At 52.5% G+C, this 25124-nt stretch overlaps 1 protein-coding gene across 1 annotated transcript in view; it reads right to left on the minus strand.

Annotated features, from left to right (window-relative positions):
• Window positions 1-25124, minus strand: part of RELT (RELT TNF receptor) — a 58760-nt gene that overhangs the window by 20666 nt on the left and 12970 nt on the right. The window contains exons 2-9 of the mRNA XM_029603142.1: window positions 17724-17805; window positions 12001-12114; window positions 11036-11214; window positions 9661-9746; window positions 6506-6763; window positions 2765-2845; window positions 1851-1932; window positions 62-286 (exon numbers count right to left, since the gene is read on the minus strand). Coding sequence (XP_029459002.1) covers window positions 62-286; window positions 1851-1932; window positions 2765-2845; window positions 6506-6763; window positions 9661-9746; window positions 11036-11214; window positions 12001-12114; window positions 17724-17768 — 1070 coding nt within the window. The 5' untranslated portion in view covers window positions 17769-17805. The remainder of the gene's footprint in view (window positions 1-61; window positions 287-1850; window positions 1933-2764; window positions 2846-6505; window positions 6764-9660; window positions 9747-11035; window positions 11215-12000; window positions 12115-17723; window positions 17806-25124) is intronic.

Raw genomic sequence — 25124 nt, forward strand, 5'->3', positions numbered from 1 at the left:
ATCATGGCCCATTCTGCCCCCCCCCCTCCACCACCTCTCCCCCGCCCAGCGTATGGTTTACCTTCCCACGGAGAGGATGGTGAGTTTCCCCAGGCCTCCCGGGCTTGCTCCCTGCTTTTCAGCGGCTTTGGGGGGGATGGCGGCTGCCGCGACCGCTGCCATCTCCGGGCACAGGAGCACCTCGGGCCACTTCTTCTGGCTGCAGCGTGTGCAGGAGGGGCCCGAGCGGGGGGCCGGGCCCTGCACCGTGTGCAGGTGGTGCTGGTGCCGGCAGACGTGGGGGCAGCTGCAGCGGGAGGTGCGACCTGTCGAGCGATGAGAAAGAAGGGAGCGTGAGAAACCCTTAGCAGGAGCGGAGGAGGAGGAGAAGAGCTCTGCCAGGAAACGTACTGCAGACCAACCCCACGTGAAGGGGCAGGCGTGCGCTCGGTACCTCCCTCTGCCTTAAGTACCCAACTGCTATAAGAAAAAACAGCTATATATATAGATTTACTCTGCTAATCCAAAGACCTTGATCAGAGCAAGTGATTTTCAAACAAAAAATGCTGCACCAACCTACATAAAGGTAAAAAAACTGTTCACTGTATGAAAGGAGGAGGATACAGCAAGACTGAATCAGCTACTAGAAGCAACGAAGTCTGCTTCAGGCCTTCAGCACAAGTGTCCCCCACCTGCACTACGGAGACACTGGCGTGCAGCCACCACAGCTGCATCACCACACCGGCCATACGCCGAGCAGCAAGCATACTGACCACTGACCAGTGCATGCCCCCGCCCCCTCTCTCCCTCTCCTGTAAAGGACAGGGTAACTGCCTGGCTCCAAGTCCCAGGCACTGACCAGTGCATGCCCCCGCCCCTCTCTCTCTCCTGTAAAGGTCAGGGTAACCGCCTGGCTCCAAGTCCCAGGCACTGACCACTGACCACTGCATGTCCCCGCCCCTCTCTCTCTCTCTCCTGTAAAGGACAAGGTAACCGCCTGGCTCCAAGTCCCAGGCACTGACCACTGACCACTGCATGCCCCCGCCCCTCTCTCCCTCTCCTGTAAAGGACAGGGTAACCGCCTGGCTCCAAGTCCCAGGCACTGACTAGTGCATGCCCCCGCCCCTCTCTCTCTCCTGTAAAGGTCAGGGTAACCGCCTGGCTCCAAGTCCCAGGCACTGACCACTGACCACTGCATGTCCCCGCCCCTCTCTCTCTCTCCTGTAAAGGACAGGGTAACCGCCTGGCTCCAAGTCCCAGGCACTGACCACTGACCAGTGCATGCCCCCGCCCCTCTCTCCCTCTCCTGTAAAGGACAGGGTAACCGCCTGGCTCCAAGTCCCAGGCACTGACCACTGACCGGTGCATGCCCCCGCCCCTCTCTCTCCCCTGTAAAAGTCAGGGTAACCGCCTGGCTCCAAGTCCCAGGCACTGACCACTGACCAGTGCATGCCCCCGCCCCTCTCTCCCTCTCCTGTAAAGGACAGGGTAACTGCCTGGCTCCAAGTCCCAGGCACTGACCACTGACCACTGCATGCCCCCGCCCCTCTCTCCCTCTCCTGTGAAGGTCAGGGTAACCGCCTGGCTCCAAGTCCCAGGCAGGAGGGGAGTCTGTCCCCCACCCGCCAAAACAAGCTCCGAATGTGCGTTTAAAGATTTCATCCCGAGGAACGCCCTGAAGTTATAGCTCAGACCAGGCCTCGGAGGACCCACAGAGCACCGACAGGACCTTCCATCTAGATGCATATTTTTTTTTGCTTTCTTACAGAAAAAGAACACAAGTGCAGCTCAGCTGCAGCCTGACACTTCTCACTTTGCCCCCTTCCTTCATATCAGCGGTGACCAGCAGGCGCTGGGTCACTGGATCTTACTTTCTCGCAGGCTTGCTGCTGGTTGGCAGGATCTGTTTACTCTGATAGTCCTTCAGGAGCTCTTCTAGGGCAATGGCATTTTCTGTACGAGGAATACAAAGCAGTATATCAGGACAGAGCGGTCACCGATAGCATGGGCCGCTCTGCAGTGCACCAGGACGTACTACAGAGAGAGCTGGAGTTAAAAACCTGCGTCACAACGACGCCGAGCCGTACAGACAGGCTCGTTTCTGTACAGGGAGGGGGACGAGGAAGCAGTGACGACTGGATAAGAGCAGCGTATAGGCCAGTACACGCCAAGTGGTCACCTGCAACGCATCTACACTTCACTTACTCATGGACCTGTGCAGGAAAGTCAGCAGGGGCCTTATATTAAAAAAAAAATGGCTTCTGGTAAAGCCCGTCAGGCAGGTGCAACGAGGCGCGCATAGAAATGTGCAGCCAAGCTGGGGGCCACTTTTTTTTTTTTTTTTTTTTTTTTTTTTAAACAGATCCATTTCATTAATTCTTTATTGTTAATCACTAAAAGCAGTAAATCTACTGTTCTGTGGAGAAATTAGAGAACGGTAATTGGCAGAATGACTTAACGACGACCCCAGAACTGGCGTTAAGTTTGCAGCGTTAAGCGTGCATTGGGCACCCGGGGATAACCAAGACTCATCTACACGGCATTTACTCAGTTGTTTGGACGCGCTAATCCCCCCTTACTGCATCGGGTGACTACTGTGCCCAACCACGGGGAAACCTGTGCGCTAGGCCGGGTCCCTCGGAAAACAACTCTGCTGCCTATTTCACTGCATGGCACGGAGCTCCCCAGCAAGATGCACACCCCCTCCTGCCCTTCCCTGTCCAGAAGCAGGAATCGGGGGGAGGAGGCCACACTGGACGCAGCCAGCACGTTTGGGGTTACTGACCTTTCTTTTCCGTGATCAGCCGCACCAGGACTCCAATGGTATCTTCGTTGGCATCTTCTATCCCGAAGGTGGGGTTGGTGCCTAGAGAGAGGAAAACGCCAGATCTCACGTGAGGCCCTTCAGAGACACCACGTGGACCACGCCAGCTGGGTCCTCCAAACGCAAGTCAGATTTATGTCTGGTTACACCGAAAGGTTTATCCGGTTCAGATCTGACCAACTGGCACCCCCTCCCTCCAGAGAGGGTCCAGCCAGGGAAAGTAGCAAGCTGGGCATCTGTAGCCATAAAATTCCCGACTGCCCCCCAAATACGGCCATCAGGCTGAACCTGGATCAGCACTTTCCTTAAATCCGATTACATCACAATCTCATTTTCATCTAAGACCTTGGGCCAACTGGCTTTGGAAATTCAGTGTCTGTTAGAAAAAAAATATATTCCTTTTAAAGCTGCCCAGCCTGAAAGGGACTCCTGCTTTAAGAGCTCAGTCGGATTATCTAGAAGCCCAGGATTGCATCCGGTCTGGAACTGAAGAGGGGGAAAGCCAGCAGCACAATGAAGCTCTAACACCAGTCAAAGGTCTCGACCCTCTCCTGCTGTGGAATAAAAACTGTCTAAGAGCATAGTCCTGGATATCTTCACCAAGACTGCCTTGGTATCATCTCCTCTGCTTGCATACCCCTCCCACCACATCAGACGCCGCCTGCCTGGCTACTGGGACACCCCAGCCTCGCTAGCCCAGTCTGCTCGGACACTGGATGCTCCAGAGCCCCGTGCTAACAGCCTTATGATTACAGGCAGGCCAGCAACAGCCGGGAACGCTCCCCACTCAGCAGTACCACTGCTTTTAAAAACAAAAAAAAAAGTCACCAAGTTTATATCAAGAGGCTAAAGCATAAAACAAACAAATGGGAAAGAAAAATCCCAGCTACGCAGGAGGAGGACATGGCCAACACTTCCAAGGGCCTAGGAGCCTGGTGCATGACCACCAGTATTGTACTGAATGCCAAGGCCCTGGTGTTTGAGCTAGTAAGCTCTTCTGGGCAGGGAATGCCCTTACTTAGAATGTCTGTCCCTGCACGGTCATCAATAGGTTTATATCATAAGAAGAGTCTACACTACCTGCTATTAAAAATAAAAATGTTTGCAAACATCGGCCAGACTGGAGCATTCATGGCTTTTAAGGCTCGATAGCCAATGGAAACATTTTTCTGATGACTTTTTCCATCTCGCCTCTCCCTGTGTGTGAAGCAGTGTGGGCAGCTGCACGAGAACCTGGCCTGAGATGCTAAAAACGTGAAACCACAGAACCTGGCAGAGAAGGCAATACCTGGTAAATAATGCAGAGGCTGGGCATTCATTATGAGAGAAGATTTACATTACTGCCCTGTGGTCAGTGATGCATCCAGAGCAGCCGCCCTGGGTCCTGCAGGTCAGGCCTCTGTTAGCAGGTGATGCCTGGGGAGTGGGGGGGGGGGGGGGGGGGGGGGGGGAGTTTCCCTGCCACTGCTAGGGGTTGAGGCGGCTTGCACAGTTGCTGCTGATGGCGCCTGAGGACCTTCCAGCAGCTCACCCGTGCATGGCGCATGGATTTAGTCGCAGTGAACAGAATTGTTAGATTTCGCCTCTGCATCCTCCAGGGAAGTCCCGCCCTGTGACAGGCTAAAATCCAAAACCACGCACGGACTCGGGCAGGATAAGACCAAAGCTCGAACGTGAACGTTTTCAGAACGGTCTTCCAGCCACAAGCCCTGTGCACACAACACGGGCCCTGAATCCACGGCTGCAGGAAACAGGAAGCGGAACGCTCCGTGCAAGAGCCGCACTAATGGCCTCTGGACAGCTCCACTGATTTTAGGAAGGCAGGAGGCGCTACCAAGACTGGAAGGACCGAAGACTGCAAGCCTTCCCAAGAGGCTGAGGCCCATAGCTTCTGCCTGCTAGAAAACCTCTCCAAGACGTACAGATGCCTGAATTGGCATCCATGAAAGAAATCTGCATTGCATCTAAATCTAGCAACCGGAGGAAATCCACCTCAGGTTTCCTGCCTCTGCTGCTGTAACTTTGCCAGCGTTTCGGTTTCTCTCTTCCAGTTCCCTTATGAGGCACCAATGCTCAGGGATGCCATGCAGCGCACACGAGTATGTGCAGTTAGAAGGGCCACAGATTCGCCACACTCTGCCCAGGAACCGGCTCCGTCCGGCGACCATTAAAGCAAACCTGAAAAGGGCTCCAAACCCCACTGCCTGCACAGAGGGGGCCATGGACCCAACGGAGAGGCCATTACCGTACTGCAGATGAGAGCCACCAAAGCTCGAATGGATCTGAACACCAGCAAATGGAAGAGAGGAAGGAGACTGCAGGCAACGTGCTCGGCCAGAAAGAGCTAAAGATAAAAAAAAAATCACACTCTGTAGATTTAAAGATAAAGTGTGATGGGAGTCCAGCGAGGATAGTCTGATGGTGTTAGGAGCCGTGCGTGTCCTACACATCCTCCCAGCTGACTCTGGAGTCTGGTACTGCAGTGCTGTACAAGAACACCGCCGAGACTGCAATGTCTACATCCTAAAACCCAGCGCGTCCCTACCCCCGACCTTCTGCAGGCTTCAGCATCTGCTGAAAGCACAAACTTTAGCATCACAACAACATTTTGTTATCATCGGCTTTATCAAGGACTCTGGTGCTGCACGGTTGAAACGCCTTGCAGGGGTAATGGGAAAAACCAGAAGTCTACGGGGGGGAGTCTATGGCATTACCCAGTTTACAGCCCTTATTTACTAATCAGACAATATTTCCACGATACCTGAATTCAGGAGAAGGACAGCATTACATCGTAGCGCTAGATAGTGACAGGCAGATACAGACTGAGCGGCCCAGTTCCTCTGGTCGCCACTGCTAAGGACCTATGCTAATACCATTGTACATTTCTTTATTTTGTCACAGGGCTTCTGTGTTAGAAAATGCCCAATCCAGCTATGTGTCTGAGACACGTCGAGCCTCTTTGGAGATTAAACGCCTTGTGGCAGAACCCAAGCTGGAGATCTGGTACCGGACACCAGCAGCAGCTACCTAGGACTAAGATCCATTTAGAGATCTCACCCGTCCTGAACTGACGTTTCATAATGAAATTGCAGTTTCCAGCAGTTATTGCAGAGAAATTCTGCTCGGAGGGTCATGAGAGTTAAGGTAGCAGGTTCACAGCCACAAGACAGCAAAAGCAGAGCATATGGCCCGTCCAGTCTGCCCAGTCACACTGAGGGCGGACGAGAGACGCCCGTACTGAACACAGTGGGTTTTCCCCCCCTGTCCACCCCCTCCCCAAGGCCAGCGTGAGCAGGAATCAGCTGAACTTCAGGGGAGGGCTGCTCTAACCCATGTCCTACGATGATATGGGCTAGAAACTATCGGTTTTCTCGTAGGACGGAGACTGGCGATAATGCACCCCCACAATGACGGGGGGTTTATGCACCAGCTGCCTCACAGGCAGCAGCCGGCCCCCAGAGAAGGATCGTTCCATTTGGAAAGTTTCCATTTCGGGGGAGGTTACGGACATGCAGCTCCTCAAAACATGCATTTTGTCTGCAAGCTTCCCCCTCAGTGAAAATATACCCCCCGTAACGGAGTCAGTCCTGAGCGATTACACCCCCCTCCCATCCCCCCCCCCAGACAGGAGTGTTTAAGACCCGCCGCAGGGGCCCCAGGTGAACCCCGTGCAAGTCCCCCGGGGAGCTCTGCAAGACTCACCATGCTTCTCCGCCGGCGCAGCCTCTTCGTCCAGCTCCTTCTGCGAGGTGCAGTGGTAACCCTTCTTCTTCAGCAGGTTACACAGCAGGATTCCCAGCAAGCCCATCATGCAGAAGACCGGCACGATGGCCAGCACGGCATAGTCCGTCCGGGACTCCTCCGGCGAGCCGGCCAGGGTGCCGTTCAAGGCGACGATGCTCTCCCGTTCAAGCGCGGCATCCACGTTGCGCCTGGGTCGGGTCTGCGAAGTCCTAAGGCCTGAAGAGAGAGAAAGAGCCAGGAAGTTACATAAGGACAGCGCCAGGGAGAAATCCCGGAGTTCCCCGGCAACGCACGACAGAGGGCTACCCTTAGAGGCAGAAGTCTCCAGCAGCGTAACAGGACTGCCACCTAACCAGCAGGGGCTTTCCTTTGGGTGAAATGCTTGTGTTAGAGGGTGAGGGCCTGCTCATCACCCCATTTGCCTGTGACTTTAGCCTCCACTGGGCATGAAACTCCCAGGACCTGCTCCGTCACACCGACTCATAAATAGGCGAGCTATTCTTCATGGGAGGAAAAGTGGACAAACATGATGAGAAATGGGGAAGCTATTGGCATGATTTGCATTGGCAGCACGTTCGTAAGGGCGCCCGGGGGTCTTTGATGGCAGATGTAAGCTTGGCTGGGACTGGCACGTGGATGCACTTTTTTATATTCTTGCCAGTGTTTTATCCGACTTTGGGAGTGCACAGTCAGTTAAATAAAAGAGTATTAATAAAACAGGAGAGCAGTGAGACAGGGCATGACCTTTCAGGTCTGCTGAGCAAGGGTAAGCAAGGAGGCGGTGGGGAGAGCGAACGAGTAAAGGGGCAGAGAGAGGACAGCGAGAGAGAAAGGAGACGGGAGAGCAAAACCCCAAGCTGTCGCTCTGCACTCTGAGAAACCAATGCATGGCCTCCTGCACAAAGATAGGAGATGCAAGCTTCCCAAAACGGAAGAGACCTCCGCAGAGCAGAAGAAGAACTCGATATAATCCTCAGAGAATTAAAAGAACCACGAGTGCAGCAAATCCTGTGGGACCAGGACAAACCCTGCACCACCACTACCTTTTCCTTTGAACACTTCAGCATTGCACAAGGGCACAAGGATTGGGTCAGATCGAGGGTCAAACCCAACATCCTGTGTCCAACAGTGGCCAATCCAGGTCACAAGAGCCTGGTAAGATCCCATTGCATGAACATTTATTCAAAGGTCTGCAAATCTTGATAGAAAAAGGTGGCGATAAAGGAAGATATTTTTAATGCATTTTGGACAGTGACCGTCCTCTTCAGAGATTAAAGCCAATAGGAAGGAACACGGGGACCCTTCAGGCTGACGATGCCTGGATCTGAACATTAGAAAAACCTTTAACATCCAGAGCAGAACCTGGAAGTGTAAGATACTTTATTATGTTTGCTAAAGCTGCGATCTGTGGGCCCCGATCTGAGCTTCCCTCCCCCTGCCATAGACACAGAAAGCCTCATTAAAGCAGGGACTATTTGTAGTCACCCCGCCCCCCCCCCCCCCCCCGGGACAGGGAAATACTTCTGGTACCTGAACGGAGTCTGCTGAGCAGTCACCAAAGGCTGAAGTGTATTTAGTGACCAACCCCGCCATAAAGAGTTTGGTTGGGGGCAGGGAGAGGGCAGAATCTGCCCCCCCTGCATCAGACCTCTTAGACCCGGGGCACCCTCACCCTGTCCCGGGTGAGGGTGCAGAGAGGGGGGGGGGAGGATGCCCAGGGACTGAAACCTCTCCAGACCTGCCCAAGCGAGGCACCAGGGAACATCCTTTCAAGGCCCCGCGCGCCCCGACCAAGCTAAGCGCTGGCATTTCCAGGCAGCACTAATGGCCTTCCCGATGCTTCTGGAGAGTAGGTTTTATTTTTCCAGGGCAGGGTCGTCAGCACTGCAGCTCTTTGAAAGCAGAAAATAAATTCGAGGCAATAGCAAAAGGGTATTTTTATCTCAGCCTCGCTTTTCACTTGGTTCTGGGAAGTTCACCGCCGTGAAAGTCTTCCTGACTGAAGCACCCGGGACTATTTTATTTATTTATTTTAAGAAGAAGAAAAAAAAAAGCTGGGGTGCTCCTCTCTTTTCAGAGACCTTCCCCTACTCAATCCCCCCTCCCGAGGCAGCCAATCTTCCAGACAAAAGGCTCTGTATGCCTGAGCCAGCCAGTCCGAGAGGCGACAGGCTCTGCGTCCCTGCACCCGTTCCCATCCCATAAATTATCAGACTCCTCCGCCCCCATGGAATCCTCCCTCTCAGCAGCCTCCCGGTGCCCTCCGGCAGATCAGGAGCACAGGCGAGAGGACCAGCGGGCTCAGAGCCGGGAAATTCACGTTTTAACAGGGGGCACCCACGGCAGGCAAGGAAGGACAAGCATTCTCCCAGGAAACAGTGTCTTAAAAAAAAGAAAACCCCTTCTCACACCAGACAGCCCTGAAGTGAAATCTGAGCAGCTCTCATCTTCCTGGCAGTCTCACCATACAGAGGAGCAAGGGCTGCTCTGCTGCACAAAAAAACCACCACAAGTCCCTGCCCCAAAGAGCTTAAAATCTGATCAAGACAAACATATGGGGCAAGAGAGACTTTGGGAACAAGACTTAAGAAAATAGTTCAAATCAATATGACTGAGAGCAGGATAATCAGGGGTTAAGATTCTAAAACAGCCTCAGAAAAAGTGGTTTTCAGACTGGATTTGAATAAGGCAAGAGGGAACATGACAGACTCGGGAAGACGGCACGTCCAAGCAGCCAGGTGGAGAGCAGTGAGATGGGAACTGGTGTCGGAGGGGGACAGGGGGAGAGAGGAGTAGGGAGAGAGAAAGAGAAAGCGAGAGCTTGTGGACAGCATCAGAACGAGAAACCTGAAGGGGATCTCCGGGGTACTCTGGTGGTCCTGCCATTCTTCAGGCAGGATGTTTGTGTAAACTGCGCCTAAAAAAGCTCCTGCGACAGATTCTGCCGCCTCCCTAAAGTAACTTGAGTCAGAGACCCATATTCTAAACCATCCACTCCCGTATCAGGTGGCTGGTAAAATGCAGACGTGAGGCGCTGGCCACGAACATCCTAGCCCCCAAGCTAGCGTCCAGCACAGGAATCCTAGCAGCGAGATTCTGTCCTCTGTACTGACCTTCACATCCTGCCGTGTCCTCGGGAGCCATGGAACAAGGAAGACATTCAGAGGCAATGCTGTCCTCTCCCGCAGGAGCATAAAACCTGCCGAAAAAAAAAGAGGGAGAGGAGCACTTAAAGGACGCGAATGGCGCACTCTGCAAGCCAGCTGTCACAGTGGCTCTGAATCCACCGGGGAAGGTAGCCCAACATACAGCCCCCCCTCCCCGGCACCACAGCCCGCACGTGGCTCCCAGGAGGGCAGCCGCACCCCTAGAGTCACCCAGCCAGCTTGAGAAGAAAGCTTGCATGATACAAAAACCGGTGAACCTGTGCTTGTACAGTCACTGGTTTCCATAGCACTCTGCCCCTCCTTTTCCGTAAAGCTTGGCGAGGAACGGGCTTACCCTACGGTGAGTAGCTCGCCTTTGGGACTGGAAGAACCGGCTTGCCTCTCCTTGTTCTTCTCAGGTGCTGCACAAGGGCATTCCCCCCTGGCTATTGCTAAACCCTTTCACGTAGCAGGACAAGGAAACGCTGTGACACATTAACCTTTCCATGAAACAAGACATTGTACCTGCCAGCTGTGATGCACACCCGAGAATCGTACCCAACCCAGCCCAAGTGAGATGTTAAAACGGAGGATTCCCCGTCAGCATCCTTGGGGTTATTTCCTTATCTGGGCGCCTCTGCAGGCTGCGAGAGGATTTACCAGACAAAAACCAGAACTATCCAAATGTGTGTCATCCATGAGTGGCTCAGCCCCCTCCCCCCACCTGTCCTTTTATCTCAGTTTGCAAAAAAGATGAATGAGGCTTGACTGAGCTGACAAAGGTTTGACAATCCAAGCTTTCAGGACTGCCTCAGTCTTCTTCCAGCATGTACTGGTTCCCCAAAGTGACCCTGTGATCACAAGGCTGATCTCTCACCTCATCACAGAGCAAAATCCCTCAGTCACCTCGACGCCGGCTTCAGCGTCACGCCATCGGCGTGTGGAGGTGTTCACTTTAATATTCCCTCAAAAAAAAAAAAGGATAAAATAAATCCACCCCTCCCATCTATTAAAGTAGAGGCCAGGAAGTCTGCCCAGCACTGGAAGATCAACTCCAACCCTCACCCTCCTCCATCTAGACAGGCCCATTCAGTCTTTACAGCACACGCAGACCTAGTCCTGTGCTTTTTTAGAGAAGTCAGAAATGAAGTTCAGACAAGCCACAGGGTAATGTCAGGACCGGGATCAGCCTGCCCAAAAAACCCCAGAACTGAATTGGATAGAGAGCTTGATCTCCATCTACCAGAGACTCGTGTGGAGGAGATGCCCCCGCTCCACAGCTCCTGTAATAGCTGGAGGAGGGCACACGGATGTGTGACAGCGACCACAAATGTACAATTACCCGGGTATGCAGCCTCCACACTGACTGTCTGCCGAGGCTGTACCGTAGCTCAGCAGGACTCGCTCTGCTGCCTCGCAGCGGGTGTGTGGCAGGCAAGACCCCGTTCCATAGCTGGCAGAGAACGTGCCTGCAGGGCAGGCTCGACAGGACACCCCGAGGCCTTCTCCAAAGCCACACTTCTGCAACAAGGAAAAAAAAAAGTTGTGAAACGTCATCATAACTAAAAATAAGCTTCAAGAGCAAAAGGTTGGAATTAATTTGTGTGTCAGCAACTTCCTGGAAGAGCTAAAGGCACACAATGCTGCACTGACCTGCCCTCCCAGCTAGTAGTCATGCAACTGATGGACCCCCAAAAGGAGGAGAGGGCTTACAGGTCAAGCAGACAAGGTCACCCCCTCCCTTCATAATGAGGATCTCCCAACAGTTTCCAAGTCAAGCCATGGGCCCTTTCAAACATGCTCGGACACCTTTCTGTGGGCCAGAGCCGCGCTTAGGATGCGGCATCCCTCATGGGGACTGCTGGGAGCGGATAGGAAGCTGATATTGCTTCTCTGCGTGGCAGACTTGGCGCCCGCAGGAATCTGTGACCAAGTAGCCGCACGTCTCGGAGAGATGGCACGCCACCTCAACGCATTGGCCATTCAGCTCTGGAACCCTACTGTCAAACCCAGCTGAGGCGTCGCGTGACGTTAGGCTTCCTAGTCTGATTAAGCAACTGGACAGGAGGAAGCGTAGGCAATCTGGAAAATAAAATGGGCTAGAACCATCAGTTTCTATGGGTTTGGGACCCTGCTGGAGTAACAGGGGGCACAGACAAGATTAGCAGTTCCCCTGCGGATGAAGGACACATGAGAAGGTAAGAGAACCTGGGAGAGAGGTTGCACGACCTCTCCTCCCCTCCCCACATGGGATCTGCCTCCGCACCGGAGCCCCTGGCTCTGTCCCCTCTGAACGTATCTGCTTACTCTATCTGGCTCCTCTCCTCGGGGGCACTCGGCACAGGGGGCACACTGCTCGTCTTCCGCCAGGTACTCCCACTCTCCACACCGCAGCGGGAGAACCTTGTGCCAGCTCAGCATCTGAAACACACACACACACACAGGCACAACGTTAAGACCAAGGTGGCACCCGAGCCATCAAGGACCCTGCAGCTTCGGGCTGAGATGCCCTCCCCCCCTCACAGATGGCAGGAACATCCAGAACCCATCCAGGAGAGGTCGCAGAGGTCAAACTGCAACCCAGGAACAGGATCGGAAAGCCATTCCTCACGGTTTGTGCGCAAGGCTACGAGTGCTTCCTATCGCCCGCTGCAACACAGTCGTCTAAGTCATCAATAAGGTTTGCTCGGAGGAGATTTTCTCCCCTTCACACAATCTACTCCACCTTTCCAAAAGCCCCCAAGACTGAATCCTTCACACCCATAGCTCGGCTTTGCATCGGGCATCCGAGACCTTGCCCTGCCCCTTCCTGGGCAGGAAAATTTTACTTGCCAAATAAGACTAAAGACAATTCTGCCCCCTTTGCCCCTCTTCATCCGTCTCACTTCCGTTTCCCCTAGCAGAGACCCCACAAAGGCCTGCTCATGACCCCTGGGTCACTCACTTTCTGCCTTTCCACGCAGGCCTGTAGGACCTTCCCACTTTATGTAAAAGTAACTGTCGCAGAGTCAGACAGATTGCCCACGGACAACCTGACGTTACAAGAGGGCTTTATACGAGCTGCACATCTGAAGAGAGGGTCGGGCACGCTAGAGCCAGAAAGCAGTGCACGCTAAAGCCCTTTAAACCAGACCCCAAAATAATCGCGCCTAGCTCCAACGGGACCTCGAGCACCACTAAACACATCTGATAGGAGACCTGGGCTGAAATGGTTTTGTAAGCACCAGAGGGAGGGAGGGACTCCTGTGCAGTTCTGCAGTCCCCCCCGGCACTCTCAGAAGGAGCGAGTCACACATTGGGACATTTCTGGAGGGCCAGTGCAGGACGTTAGGCCTTTCCTTTCTCGTTTGCTATTAATGAAAAGCTTTGGAGAGGAGCTGCAGACTCCTGGAGTTAGAGATGGGGGATGTCTGGCTTTGATTTTTTTTTTTTTGTAATGTCTGTTTTTAGCTTCCAAGATTTGGGTTTGATTTTTAGTTTGTTCCAGTAGTGCCAGGGGCACTGCTTGTGCCTTTCTGGAGCCCCTGCAATCTGGATTTACAGTAAACATGGTTACAGACTCCCTGAAACAGTGCTTTGCCAGCAGAAATCATAAAACAAAACAAAAAGAAGACAGTCCAACCAATACGCAGCTGAACTTGCACAGGTTTGTCCTGTTCGTGCACAAGTTTACGCCGAGTGAGTGGAGGTGATCCCGGGGCAGAGCTGGGAGGGAGGGATTTGAACTTGTACCTTCAGAAAGATTCAACACTGCATACGTTTCCCAGAAAGCTTTCGGCACACAATGTAAGCAGGTGTAACGTGTGCAGGGAATTTTGGTGGGGTCAGTTTTAAAGGGAACACACATATAAAGTGGTTTTGATAAAAATATATTATGTACCCGCCCCCCCTTCATGGAGTGTGTGTGTCCTGTAAGGCAGGGGGCGGCAGACAAACCCCGTCAGGTTTCCAGGATCCCCACAATGACCATATGCATGTGATGAAGGAAGGACACCAATGCATCTCATGCATATTCAGCATGAATATCCTGAGACCCTGACGGGCTTGCAGTACCCCAGGACCAACGTTCCCTACCCCTGTTCCACACACACACAGGGGATGTCAGATATGGACTATTTAACCCATCCAGTCTGCCCTAACTCTTGGTATTAAAGATTATAAAACTACATTTAACATTTTACTGACCTTCCAGATAGAAATCACCCAAAGCAATGTACAATTATGTACTGATGTTTTGCGATTTTAACCAATAAGATGCACAAGCCCTTATTTTCTCTGCTTTGGACCTCCCTAACAATGCATAAGAGGCAGGAGATTCCTCCACTCATTTAAGAATGGTCGGAGGAGGAATATCCAGGCCAAGCAATTACGGCTTTGCATTGTTTCCTCCTGCAGCGAGGAGGAAACTTACATTTAGGATTGTTAAAGCTTTGCAAGGGCAGAGTCCGAGTAGCTTACACTGTACCTCCCTCAGCCAGAAGGAATGGAGGACACCAGTTTCGGGAGGAGAGTGTGTGGCTTCTCCCACGATACACAATAGTTTGTCTTTAGCATTAAGGCAAGTTTCAGATGGAAACTAAATGCTTATTTGATGACGTCTGCTTAGTTTACAGATGTTTAAGTTTGTGTGTGTTGATTTTAGGGTTATTCTGGTTTGGCCATGCAATATTGGTTTTATTCTGTTATGCTATTCTGTAATCTGCCTTGTACTATATTCGCATAAGGCAGCATTAGAGTATATGAAGTCTTACTCTTACCCTCCCCCACTAGGATGATCGCCCAGTTGTCTGACGAGCTTAGCCACCTGCAGGTGGTCACTGCTCTGGCTGCCCATGCTAAGCAACCTGCCAGATCTCTCCCCTCCCCCCCTGGCCTTCCCAGCACTCTTATCAGTTTCATGATATGTAATCTATCCACCCCGCCTCTATCTGTGCTGGGGTGGCAGATCTGAAGCTCTGCCCCTCTCCCAGCCCCCCCCCCCCCCTGCATCCTCAGTCCTGTTCAGCAATCTGCAAACAATGCTTCGATTCAGATAAGCAACCCCCCTCCCACAGTGCAAGCCCTTTACTCCATTGTACTGCCTTGCACCCTGAGGGAGGTGGAACGGGAGCTAATTTAGCTCACATTGCATCAAAAGGTTGAGTTAATTCCAGAACCTAACGGCATGCCAATTTTAAAAAGTGCACTAATGTGAAAATGTGCAGAAGACAAAGGTCAATGTCGAAAACCTAACCATTCATCTAACTGATGGGATATTCAGCAGCACAGCTCCGCTGCTGAATATCCCCACAGAAATCATGTCTTAGACGGCAGATAAGACCTCCTGTTGAGCAAATCTGTCCTGGCTGCAGAAGTTCAGTCTAAGGCTGAATATCTCTACTTAGTTGGATAACTTATTCAGCTAAGTACTGCCAGCCTGATTCACTAGTCAGCTAGGTAAGTCCTACCTAGCCAGCTCTCTTAGCATGCATAAAATGTGATGTGTTCAAAGCATGCTTTATGCACAGAAACAGTTCATGCAAAAATCCTCTCTGAAGTGTCATACATATTGTTAACCTGAGAAAGCACAAACTTTTCCCCCTCTGATCATTTGGAAGCTCCCATCTGCACATCACCACATCCATGCTGCCTTTCCAGTGTCCCAAGGCTAGGGTGACTGCACCAGCCCCAGTCACTTCCTCAGGGTCTCAATGCTCTCAGCAGCCTGATTCTAGCGAGGGAATCTCCTGGGAAGCTGGTTTGACTGGTTCATGGAGGACACACCAATGGCTAACAAGGTACTCTGTCCCTCCAAGGCATCTGTCCTCTTTTGGGAGTGGAGCAAAGGCATTAGTGTGTGATTTACAAGTATCTTAACTTTGATGCTTATGACCTGCCTCCATGCCATTACCCCTCCCACCACCCCAGCCTACCTCTGAGGTACCAAACCATCCTTGGTCTCTGGAGGGAGGCTGATGAACCTACATGCCAGTGCACAGTGACACCTGTAGCCTTGCTTCTTCCATACATCAGCACTGAGAGGTGCATTCGTTAGTCCATTCGTTTCAGCGGTGTGCATGTACCGAACGGAAGGTAGGTGCACACATAGGTGGCCACAAAGGCATGGGGCACCACTACACATGGGCAGTAGGTAAAGCAGCATCTGGCGTCAGGACCGACATACCCGGACAGGCATGGAGCTTTCTGAAGCAAGTGGCATCAAGATGCCTGTAATATCCTACCAGGACTCGAAGCCAATGGGGCCTCTTGCTGGAAGACCCAGTCAAACTACTTGCCTACCATTAGCTCATGCTATCAGGCTTTTCTGTTTCCCTCCTCACAAGCAGGCCGATACAGTACGGTGCGCTCAGGCCGAGCACACAGTTAGCTCCTGTTGGATGCGTGTTTGATGCACTGTTATTACCCCTTATACAGTAAAGGGTAGTAATAGTGTGTGGAAAACACACATCCAACCCTCCCCCCCCGAAAGCAATAGCGTGCTCAACATGCAAATACATGTTGATGAGCCTATTAGTTAGTCCCACTCGATACAGAAAGTAAAGTGTGCAGCCAAGCCACATTTTACACAGAAATTAACGCCTGCCCAAAGGCAGGAGTTAATTTCAGCCGGCGCTGGGAAAGGGTACAGAAAAGCAGAAAAAATGTTCTGTAAACCTCTGTCTTAATCATAGTGAAATTAAGTCAGAGGCCCCAAAAATAAAAATAAATAAAAAATCTTTAAAAAAAAAAATCTGCTCGCAGCCCGGAAAATGGACGCTCAATTTTGCCGGTGTCCGTTTTCCGAACCAGTGGCTGTTGTCGAATCCACAGATGCTGGTAAAATTAAGCGTCGGCTGTCAAACCCGCTGACAGCTGCCGTTTCTGCCAATAAGGAGGCGCTAGGGACTCGCTAGTGTCCCTAGTGCCTCATTAGCATAGTGAATCGCGCACCCCGGAGTGGCTCCTCACAGGTCTCCCACTGAACCATCTCTTCAACATTCAGCTCGCCTCGGAGCACTGGCTCTCCCGCGCATTTTACTGAATTGGCCCGAATGTGAGGATAAACCAGCACTAAAAAAAAAAAAAAAAAGGGGGGGCTCTAACAAGTCTCTACTGCCATCACAACGCTCGTCTACTTTGCAAGATGTCAGGCACCAGTATTCAGAATGTTTCAATACCCACGGCCCGGACAATGAGGAAAGTCACACACACGGGCTCCCCACCCCCCAGCAAAAAAAAATAAAAAAGGTCAGACTGGCTTCTCTTCTCTCTCCTGGTGCAGGAGATAAGATACCTCAGCTCCAAAAAACATACTAGCGTGACCATTCAGTTCCCAGTGCCGAGCTCACGGATGCACCCCGAAGGCAAGGCAGATGCCCCAGGAGAGGCCCGGCTGAATGCAAGCTGTTTTACCATGAAGCACGCTCAGCGCCACGCGTGGGATGCGTAGTTCAGTATTCATGCCGGTGAGAACACGTTTCCTGCAGCAGAAGTTCTCTGGCATGAGGGTGCACAGAGAGCTTAGCTAGAATAAAGAGTTACTCCTTAGCACAAGCTAAGCTTAAAGATCCTCATTCGGAGTCTCAGAATTAAAAATCAAGAAGACACCTTAGCAAGCATGCTTCCAAATAAAGAAATATAGCTCCTCTCCATGATCACAGTGAAGTCCAGGTCAAGCTCAACGCCTAGTGCCCAGAATCAACACCTTCTACACTAACTTACCCAATGGGCATTTCAATGCAATATGTTGAGCTTGCTTCAAGGGTACAAACTTATGCTAAAGGGATTTTTTTTTTTTTAAATTCTGCAAGCTTTAAAAAAAAAAACCAGAACAAGCTCTACCATCCATCTCCTCCCTCGGCTCACCCAGCAATGTGCAGCATTAGAAGGAAAATGGGGGGGAGGTATCGGGGCGAGGGGGTCCTGAGCGGATGCAGGCAGACCCTGCGGAGGCTCGTCCCGACACGAGAGGCCCGCAGACAAGAGCAGCGTGGAGGGTCAGTGGTGATGAGCAAATGCTGAATCAATAGGCTGTCGTGCTGGGTACTCACCGTGAGGAAATAGGCCAGCCAGAGGCAGCCAGGGCTACAACTCATGATTCAGGCTTGCACGTGGATTCCTACAGCAGAAAACCTGCAGGAGAAGGCAAAGCAGAGAGAAAAAAAAAATCAAGGTCATGTCAAGGTAACACAAACCAGTCCTTAAAAAAGCCCTGCGTGCCACCGTCTCTCCCCAACGAGCTTCAGGATTCTGCCTGGGATTTTAGGGCAGATGCAATACAGCGCGCTTAGCACATGTTTACAGGCGGCTGGACGCGCTAGACTAGCACGCGACGAGGAGATCAGCGCGTCCAAAGCATGCACCCAAACAAATGAGCAGCAGATAGCCCCATCTGCATGGAATTTACATGTGGTGAGCGCTATTACCCCACTCCCCCCCATGCAGAAAATCTCTGGGCACCCAACGCGCACTTTAACTTGGCAAATTTAACTCCAGCCCCGGAGGTGGCGTACAGCCAAGCTGCGAGTCAAGGGCTCGTGAGAAGGAAAAAAAAAAAAAAGAAATTCCGGACGAAGAGTTTAGACGCACATAGCATGGGGCGCTCAGCTCAACACTCAGCCTCCACTGCAGTTGTGGGTGCCAGATGCAGTTGCACGGTTCTCCCCCAGCGCATCCCCTCATTTAAATACGGCCTCGGGCACCCAGGGGACGTGGTGGCACCCACGTCGGGAAGACAGGCGCTCAGTACGCTTTCCACGCACATCTTATTGCGTCGGCCCCCAAATGCTTTCTGTCTACACCCCCCGTCCTCCTCTAGATTCTCAGACTGGGAGAGCAGGATGGGAAAAAAACCCGGCAGGGCGGCTGCTCAATCCGACACGGACAGGGGGGGTCACCATATAGAGCTGACAGGAGGGACGCTCAGCAAGGTCGTTACAACTGCTGCCGTCTAAATCGGGTCATACAGGTTCTCCATCTCTGCCAAAAGTGACCAGCGCTCAGAAACCGTGGTTTGATTTTAGCTAAAGAGGCCAAGAGGGGACAGAGTCCAGCTCACACCCCCCCCCCCCCCCGGCAAGAAAAGGCTGAGGGATTTGTTAGATCAGAGAGCAGGACACAGATTTAATAGGCTGGGCTGTCAAAGTAAATCTAAGGGGATGCCTTGGATACAGCGAGCGGGGGCTTGGGGTGGCCGCACACACGAGCATGGTTTATTGGATGCATTATAAACCTCTTCAGTCCCGCAAGGCCGGAGGGTGCGCCGATAAAATTCACGCCCCCCGCTGCAGGGCGAGGCAGATACGTTGCCGTACATAACCGGGAGGGGGGGGGGGCCTGCCCCGGTGACAGCACCGCCATGCACGAGGAGCGGGCAAATCCCGCACAGGCAGCGCTCACAGGCTCTGGAGCCGGGGGCAGATTCAGAGCCCACGATGCAAAGAGCCTCCGGGGACCCCTCCAGGCAGCGAAGGCTCCCGACTCCAGGATCCCAGCCCTGGCTCCGGAGGAGCTGGAAGAGAGAGGAATAAGAAGCAGCTGCCCAGCCATGGAAAGAGCGGATCAAGTGAAGGCCATGACCATGGGGGGCAAAGGGTCAAAGGTCAAGAAGCACCTGAGTGTACATAAAATCTTTAGCCAAAAAGGACTGCCAAGCACCACATTCCCCGTCTTACAGTGGAGATTTCTCTAGATTCAAATATTTGCTGTACTGGCAAGGCCCCTGGGGGACTCTGTACAAAATTAAACCACCCCCTCCCCAGGTGTACTGAGGGGTGACTCAGTCCCTGGGGAGTCCTGCACCCGGCCGGCTCATGCCACTTTGTCCCGTCGCTTCCCCAGCACTGCCGTTTCTGGGACACGGGGTGGCTGCCGCTAAGTTCAGCTCTCGCTGAGCAGGTCGGGCAACAATTGCACGAGGGAGAGAGAGAGAGCACGTTTCCCCTTCCCTTCCCCCGCTCTGCGTGAATCAGATTCGGCCTCCGTTAACAAACGCATCGTTTCCTGGATGCTTGCAAAATCCGTCTTCACCTACTTTACGAAAAGGAAGTGAAGTGCAGGGGGATTTTGTTTTTACTGTACTGAAATAGGAAAAAAAGGTCTCATGGGGAAGAGAAAAGATGTTTTGGAAGAGCAGAACATCTGCTGGGAAGACTGGGAGAAGGCAGCAGGAGGAGATGGAGATGTGTTGACCTATATATAACATGAATGTCGCTTTGGTAAGCCATCGTGATCTTTTGGACTGGCAGTAAATAAGATGCATAAATAGGATAAAAATTTAAGAAACTGGTCAGGCAGCAGTGACCACCGCCATCCGTCCATCTCGAGCGCAAGGTCCGTGTGCCTACGGCCCAACCATCGGGCCTGTGGGATGGAGATGCATAGACTTAGCCGTCACTTAAAGCAGAACTGCAAGGCCTCTTGCCTGCTCGTGGTTCTTTATTTCTATACTGCAGACCCTACCTGGCCTCCAGTTTCACCCTCACCCCATCGCTTACTGCTGGTCCCCTGGTTTTTGGGCCTGATCTCTGCCTCCATCACCTCTGGATGCAGTGGGAGAACCAGTACAGAACACCTGAACAGATGCCACAGGTTTTTTTTTGGGGGGGGGGGGGGGTTTGGTAGCACAAGCAGTCCAGCTCTCAACAAAATGAGAATGCAGGAAGGAAGAGGAAAAAAAAACACCACAACTCTTTCAGAGTTAATGAATGCTCATTCTCCTAGATGCATGCATGGCTTTCAGCACCACCGGTCACCATCCACTCATGCAGACAGCCTGGCCTTGCTTGGGCTTTGAGACTGCCCCCTCTTCTGTATCCTACAGACACTCGGTGCGCCCCTGGGAGATCAGAGCACTTTCCCCCTGGTGCTCTGATCTCCCAGGGCTCTCGGTACCATCTCTAGGCCGAGGACGCGCTCAGAATCCAGTCCCACGTCTCAGCCTGCTCGTCACGCATCGCTGCCCGGACGTCACCATAAAAACGCAAGCCTGCCACGTACGAACTCGATCTTCCTTCCCAAAGCCTCCATCTCTGGACACCAATGTCCACCTCCCAGTCCTTTCATCCTACAGCCTCGGGGGTAGTTTGTCTCAGCAGGCATCCAGACACCCACCAGAACCCTCACCTGTTCTCATCTCCTCCAGATCAGATTATTGCAAGCCGCTCCTCACAGGTCTCCCACTGAACCATCTCTTCAACGCTCAGCTACGGGAGTCGTCCTCCTCCCTTGTGATCGCGTCATGGCACCGGCTCCCTCTGCTTCCGCACACTGTTCCAGCTTCTCCATCAAGCGCATTCAGCTCTGCCCTTCACCTCCACTCCCAGTTCTTGACTCTGCTTTCCACCTTCCTGCACCATTTCTGCCTGGAATGGCTGGCAGATCGTCCTTTCTAAAAACAGCTTGACGTTTCTTTTAAAAAGGATCTCAGATCTTAGCCTTTATCTTCGCTCTCCAATACATTCCCTGAAGCTTGATTTGCGTCTGTCCCGTCTCGACCGTAAGCTGTATAGAGAAGGGGGCACCTATGTATCTTGCAGTGCTACCGCTGTACACAGCACTGCAGCGTCTGGTCCTTGGAGACTACGATAACAAGAGCACATTTCATGTCGTTTGACAACTGACTGGAAGCCAGCGTGCGTTCTGCAAACGGGGCCGCTCCTAGGATGTGCCAGCAAGCTGTGGCAGAGGAAGCTTAAGGCATCTCAACCATCAGCCTTAAATAAACTTAGGCCGTTGTAGGGGGGCGTATGTTCGTGTGACACGCTGGATGGCGGACGGCGTCTCAAAGCGTCAGGATCCCCAGGCAGAGCTGCACAATGGGACATGTTTGCTTCCCTAAAACGCACCTTTCCTGGGGTGCCACGCTGCCAAGGAGGCGCTAGGGTCAACTGTGCGCCCCTAGTGAAAACTTGGCAGCAGGCGCCCAGGAGAGGTCGGCTGTCCGCAGGTTAGGAAAATGAACGCTCATTAACCGAGAAACCATTTCCCTAACTTGAGCAGCACTTTTTAATAAACTTTTTGGTTCCTCCGACTTAATACACCATATTAAGTTGCAGTATTTTCTGCTTTTCTGTACAACTTTTTGGGATCCAGTGCACTTTTTTTTTGCACGTGGGGTGAATCACTAATAGCCTCGTCGACATGCATTTGCACGTGATGAGCACTATTAGATTTGCGGCGCACTGGACACGTCGTGGACGCGCTAATCCCTTTATAGCATAAGGGGCTATGGACGCGCGTTCGGCCTGTTTTTAATTCTGCATCTGACACCTCATAGTGACGGAGTAGTGATGGCAGAAAAGGCCCAGGCAGCCCATCTGGATTGCCCAGCAAGCCTATAGTAGTATCTGCCGCTCCATGTAAGTGACCCCCATGCACTTTTCCTAATGTCCATCCTCGAGCCTTTAGGGATCCACAGTGTTTATCCCGTGCCCCTTTGAATTCTCTCACTGCTTTCTTCTTCACCTCGGCCTCCGGAAGGGCATCCACAAGCTCGCCATCTACCGCATGCCAAGCCTTACATGGCAAACACTAAAGCCCTTCCACGCTTCTGCGAGGCTGTGGCCAGCAGGGGTAGGTTTTGGACTGAAGCTTCCTGCGGATTCCAGCAGCTCTCCTCGCTGGCCTCACTCCTGACCATGTGTCTCTGCCAGATCCATGCCAACTTTCTGTCACATGGCTTCGACTCTGGCCAGGAGCCTGGAGAGCTCTCTGACATCCATCAGGGTAATGTTATAGCCCTTCACGAGTGCCACGAGCAGTGGGTGGGTGCATTTAATTACTGTACAGCTGTTATTTAAGATACAGAGCATGTGTGTTCAGTCAGAACAATGAAAACTGGAGGGAGGGAGATGGAGGATAGGAGTAGCAGAGACTAAAACGGGGGTTGTGCATTCAGCGGCCACAAGAGATGGCCCAGCCAGTGCTGGGTTTGGTAGCCATGCCTTAGGACGAGCCAGCCATCCTTAGATGCTGCGGGGAGGACAGTAAAACCAGGCAGACTGGCCCCAGTCACCTGCCTGCCTGTGACAGTCAGCTTTGCTTTTGCGTACCGAGGTGTCTAACGCCACCTTGCGAGGTGACTCACCGGCAGGAGAGGAGAGATGAGACGCCTCATATGCAGGAGCAGTCACCCCGGTATAGATGATTCAGCTGAATTTTCGGCAGGTCTAATTATAGCTGCTCAGATCATAATAAACAGCTAAGTTTGTGAAAAAAATCCCCAACGCAGCTAAGCCAGGAAAAAAAAAACAAAACACAGCAACAAATATAGATGAGCGATGAGGTGTGCGTCTTGGGGACAGGGGGGAGGATGAGGCTCTGTCCGCTCTACGAGCACCAGAGGATGATGTTAGGGGCACCTTCAGCTTGTTGACGGCTTGCGGTGGGCAGTTTTTGTGTCACATACGTAATTATTCGGTTACACGCCTTTCCACTAGGCCGTGTGGGACAAAGTCAACAGCAGAAGTCAAAGAACTACAGTAACTCACAAACTATAACCGCTAACACAGATTATCCCAAGTAGAACAACATCCAAATGGTGTGCATGAAAGCCTGAAGAGATTCAACGCCGAGGACCAGCCATTAAAGGCCCGACTGAAGAGCCAGGGCATCCCCATTCACTGTAACACAGTCTTATGCCCAGCGGGCTTCCTCGGGGGGGGAATGCCACAGCCTTGCCATGATACAGGAAGGTGGCCAGTTGTGTTCTGGAAAGCTTTGCCACTTTGGTTGGTGCCATCTTAGGAAGACAGGCGGGAGCACACGCAGTTAACACTAAGTTATTGGGGGGGGCCTTGGCCGGGTCACAGCTTTTACAGCTGTGGGCTAGGCCAGGGGTGGCCTCACCTCTGACCTCGGGAGCCACGATCAGGCCTGGCTTTTGAGATAGCCACAATGAATATGCATGCCCTGCCTCCCATTATGTGTACAGTAAATCTCATGCACATTCATCCTGAAGGAGCGAGGTGGCCACACACCCCCCCGGTGGAGGCTTTAAACGGAGGCCAGCTGGCGTTTTCTCTGGGAGAGGGCCGTCCTCCCCTCTGCTGTGCGGTATCGGCGGCATGCTGGCCTTTGCCAGGGGACCGTAGCCCTTCACTCCTGGCAGCCTCCCTCTCCTCAGACTGGCAGCGCTTGGCACCGATTGCGGCACAGGCCTGCTCCTGCACCCAGAGCGTTTCCTACCCTCCTTGGGTCAGCTCTGCTGGGCCCGGTGGGATCTGCACAGCGGGAGCACCCAGGCAGCTGCCTTAAGTATCAGACATGTTGGGTGTTACTCTTGCGAGCAGTCACCTTAACAGGCAGAGCAAGGCCATCCTGTCTGCCCATTTTCCCCTCCCTGCTGTGATTTCCAGCTCTTCCCTCCCCGCAGCTCAGGGTCCAAGTATTTTGGGTTTTTTTGCTTCGTAAATCTGGGCTCATCCTAGCCAGTGCCGTGCTAAAGCATTTAGGGAGCCTCAAACTACAAGTGTGAGAGAATCATCTGCTTCCAAACAGCAGCAGAATAAATGCAAAGGCAGTGCTCTTATCCAGAGAAATGCATACAAGCCTTTCCCAAAACCGTGCCTCTCTCCTCCTTAAACGAGGAAGGCCACCATAGGTCAGGGCAGCGTTATTTACACGTATCCTGTTTTTCTGCACTCTTACCTCACGTGTTGCTGCGATTAAGGGGTAATGCTGTTTCTGTGCACATTACCAGCACTCACGCCTCGGTGCCCTATCGGATGACACATCCCACACTCAGAGAAGCCCTGCAGCTGCTCAGGAAGGATGACCAAGAAAGCCCCTGCGGTGATCCAGACCTAAACTGGGCCATCCAGTTCTGCAGGGACCTAAAAGCTACCCCCCCCCCCCACCCCCCAATCACCCACAGGATCCCGTCCCCGAGCTGTGCCTGGCTTACTCCAGGTACTCTGCAGAGCTGCCCAATCACATCTGTACAGGCCAAGATCATCAGGAGCCACGAAGCACTTCTGCGTGACCGGGAAACCGCGTGGGAGCCTTGGTGGCTGTGGGGTGCTGATACTCTCTCCCCTCCCCATTCAGGGGGGGCGCATTACTCCGCACCTCCCTCCGTGGCAGGGAAGGTAGCAAAGCTTCACGCTGCTGTAAAGGTTTCTCTTTCACAGCCCAACGTGGAAAACGCTGGGATTTTAGCTCAGACAGTAGTAAAGCTGACTGAGCCCCAGAGCAATTCGTGACATCCTATAATGCACAAGGGATGCTGGATGTCAAGGCGACCCCAGTGCCAGTCCTGTCGGCTCAGTGAATGAAGAGCAGTTTCAGTCTGCGAGACGCCCTGCCTTCAGCCATCATGAGAGCGTCAAAACTGGTTCACACCCGGGTGTATTATCAGAGGTCCGTTTATAAAATTGCAAGCCACAGTGTCCCACGTGCGTCTGAGAAGTCATGTAGAGCTTGTGTTCATGCGTGTTTTGTTTAAGAATTAT

The sequence above is a fragment of the Rhinatrema bivittatum genome, chromosome 5 (assembly GCF_901001135.1).
Source record: "Rhinatrema bivittatum chromosome 5, aRhiBiv1.1, whole genome shotgun sequence".
Classification (NCBI taxonomy): Eukaryota; Metazoa; Chordata; class Amphibia; order Gymnophiona; family Rhinatrematidae; genus Rhinatrema; species Rhinatrema bivittatum.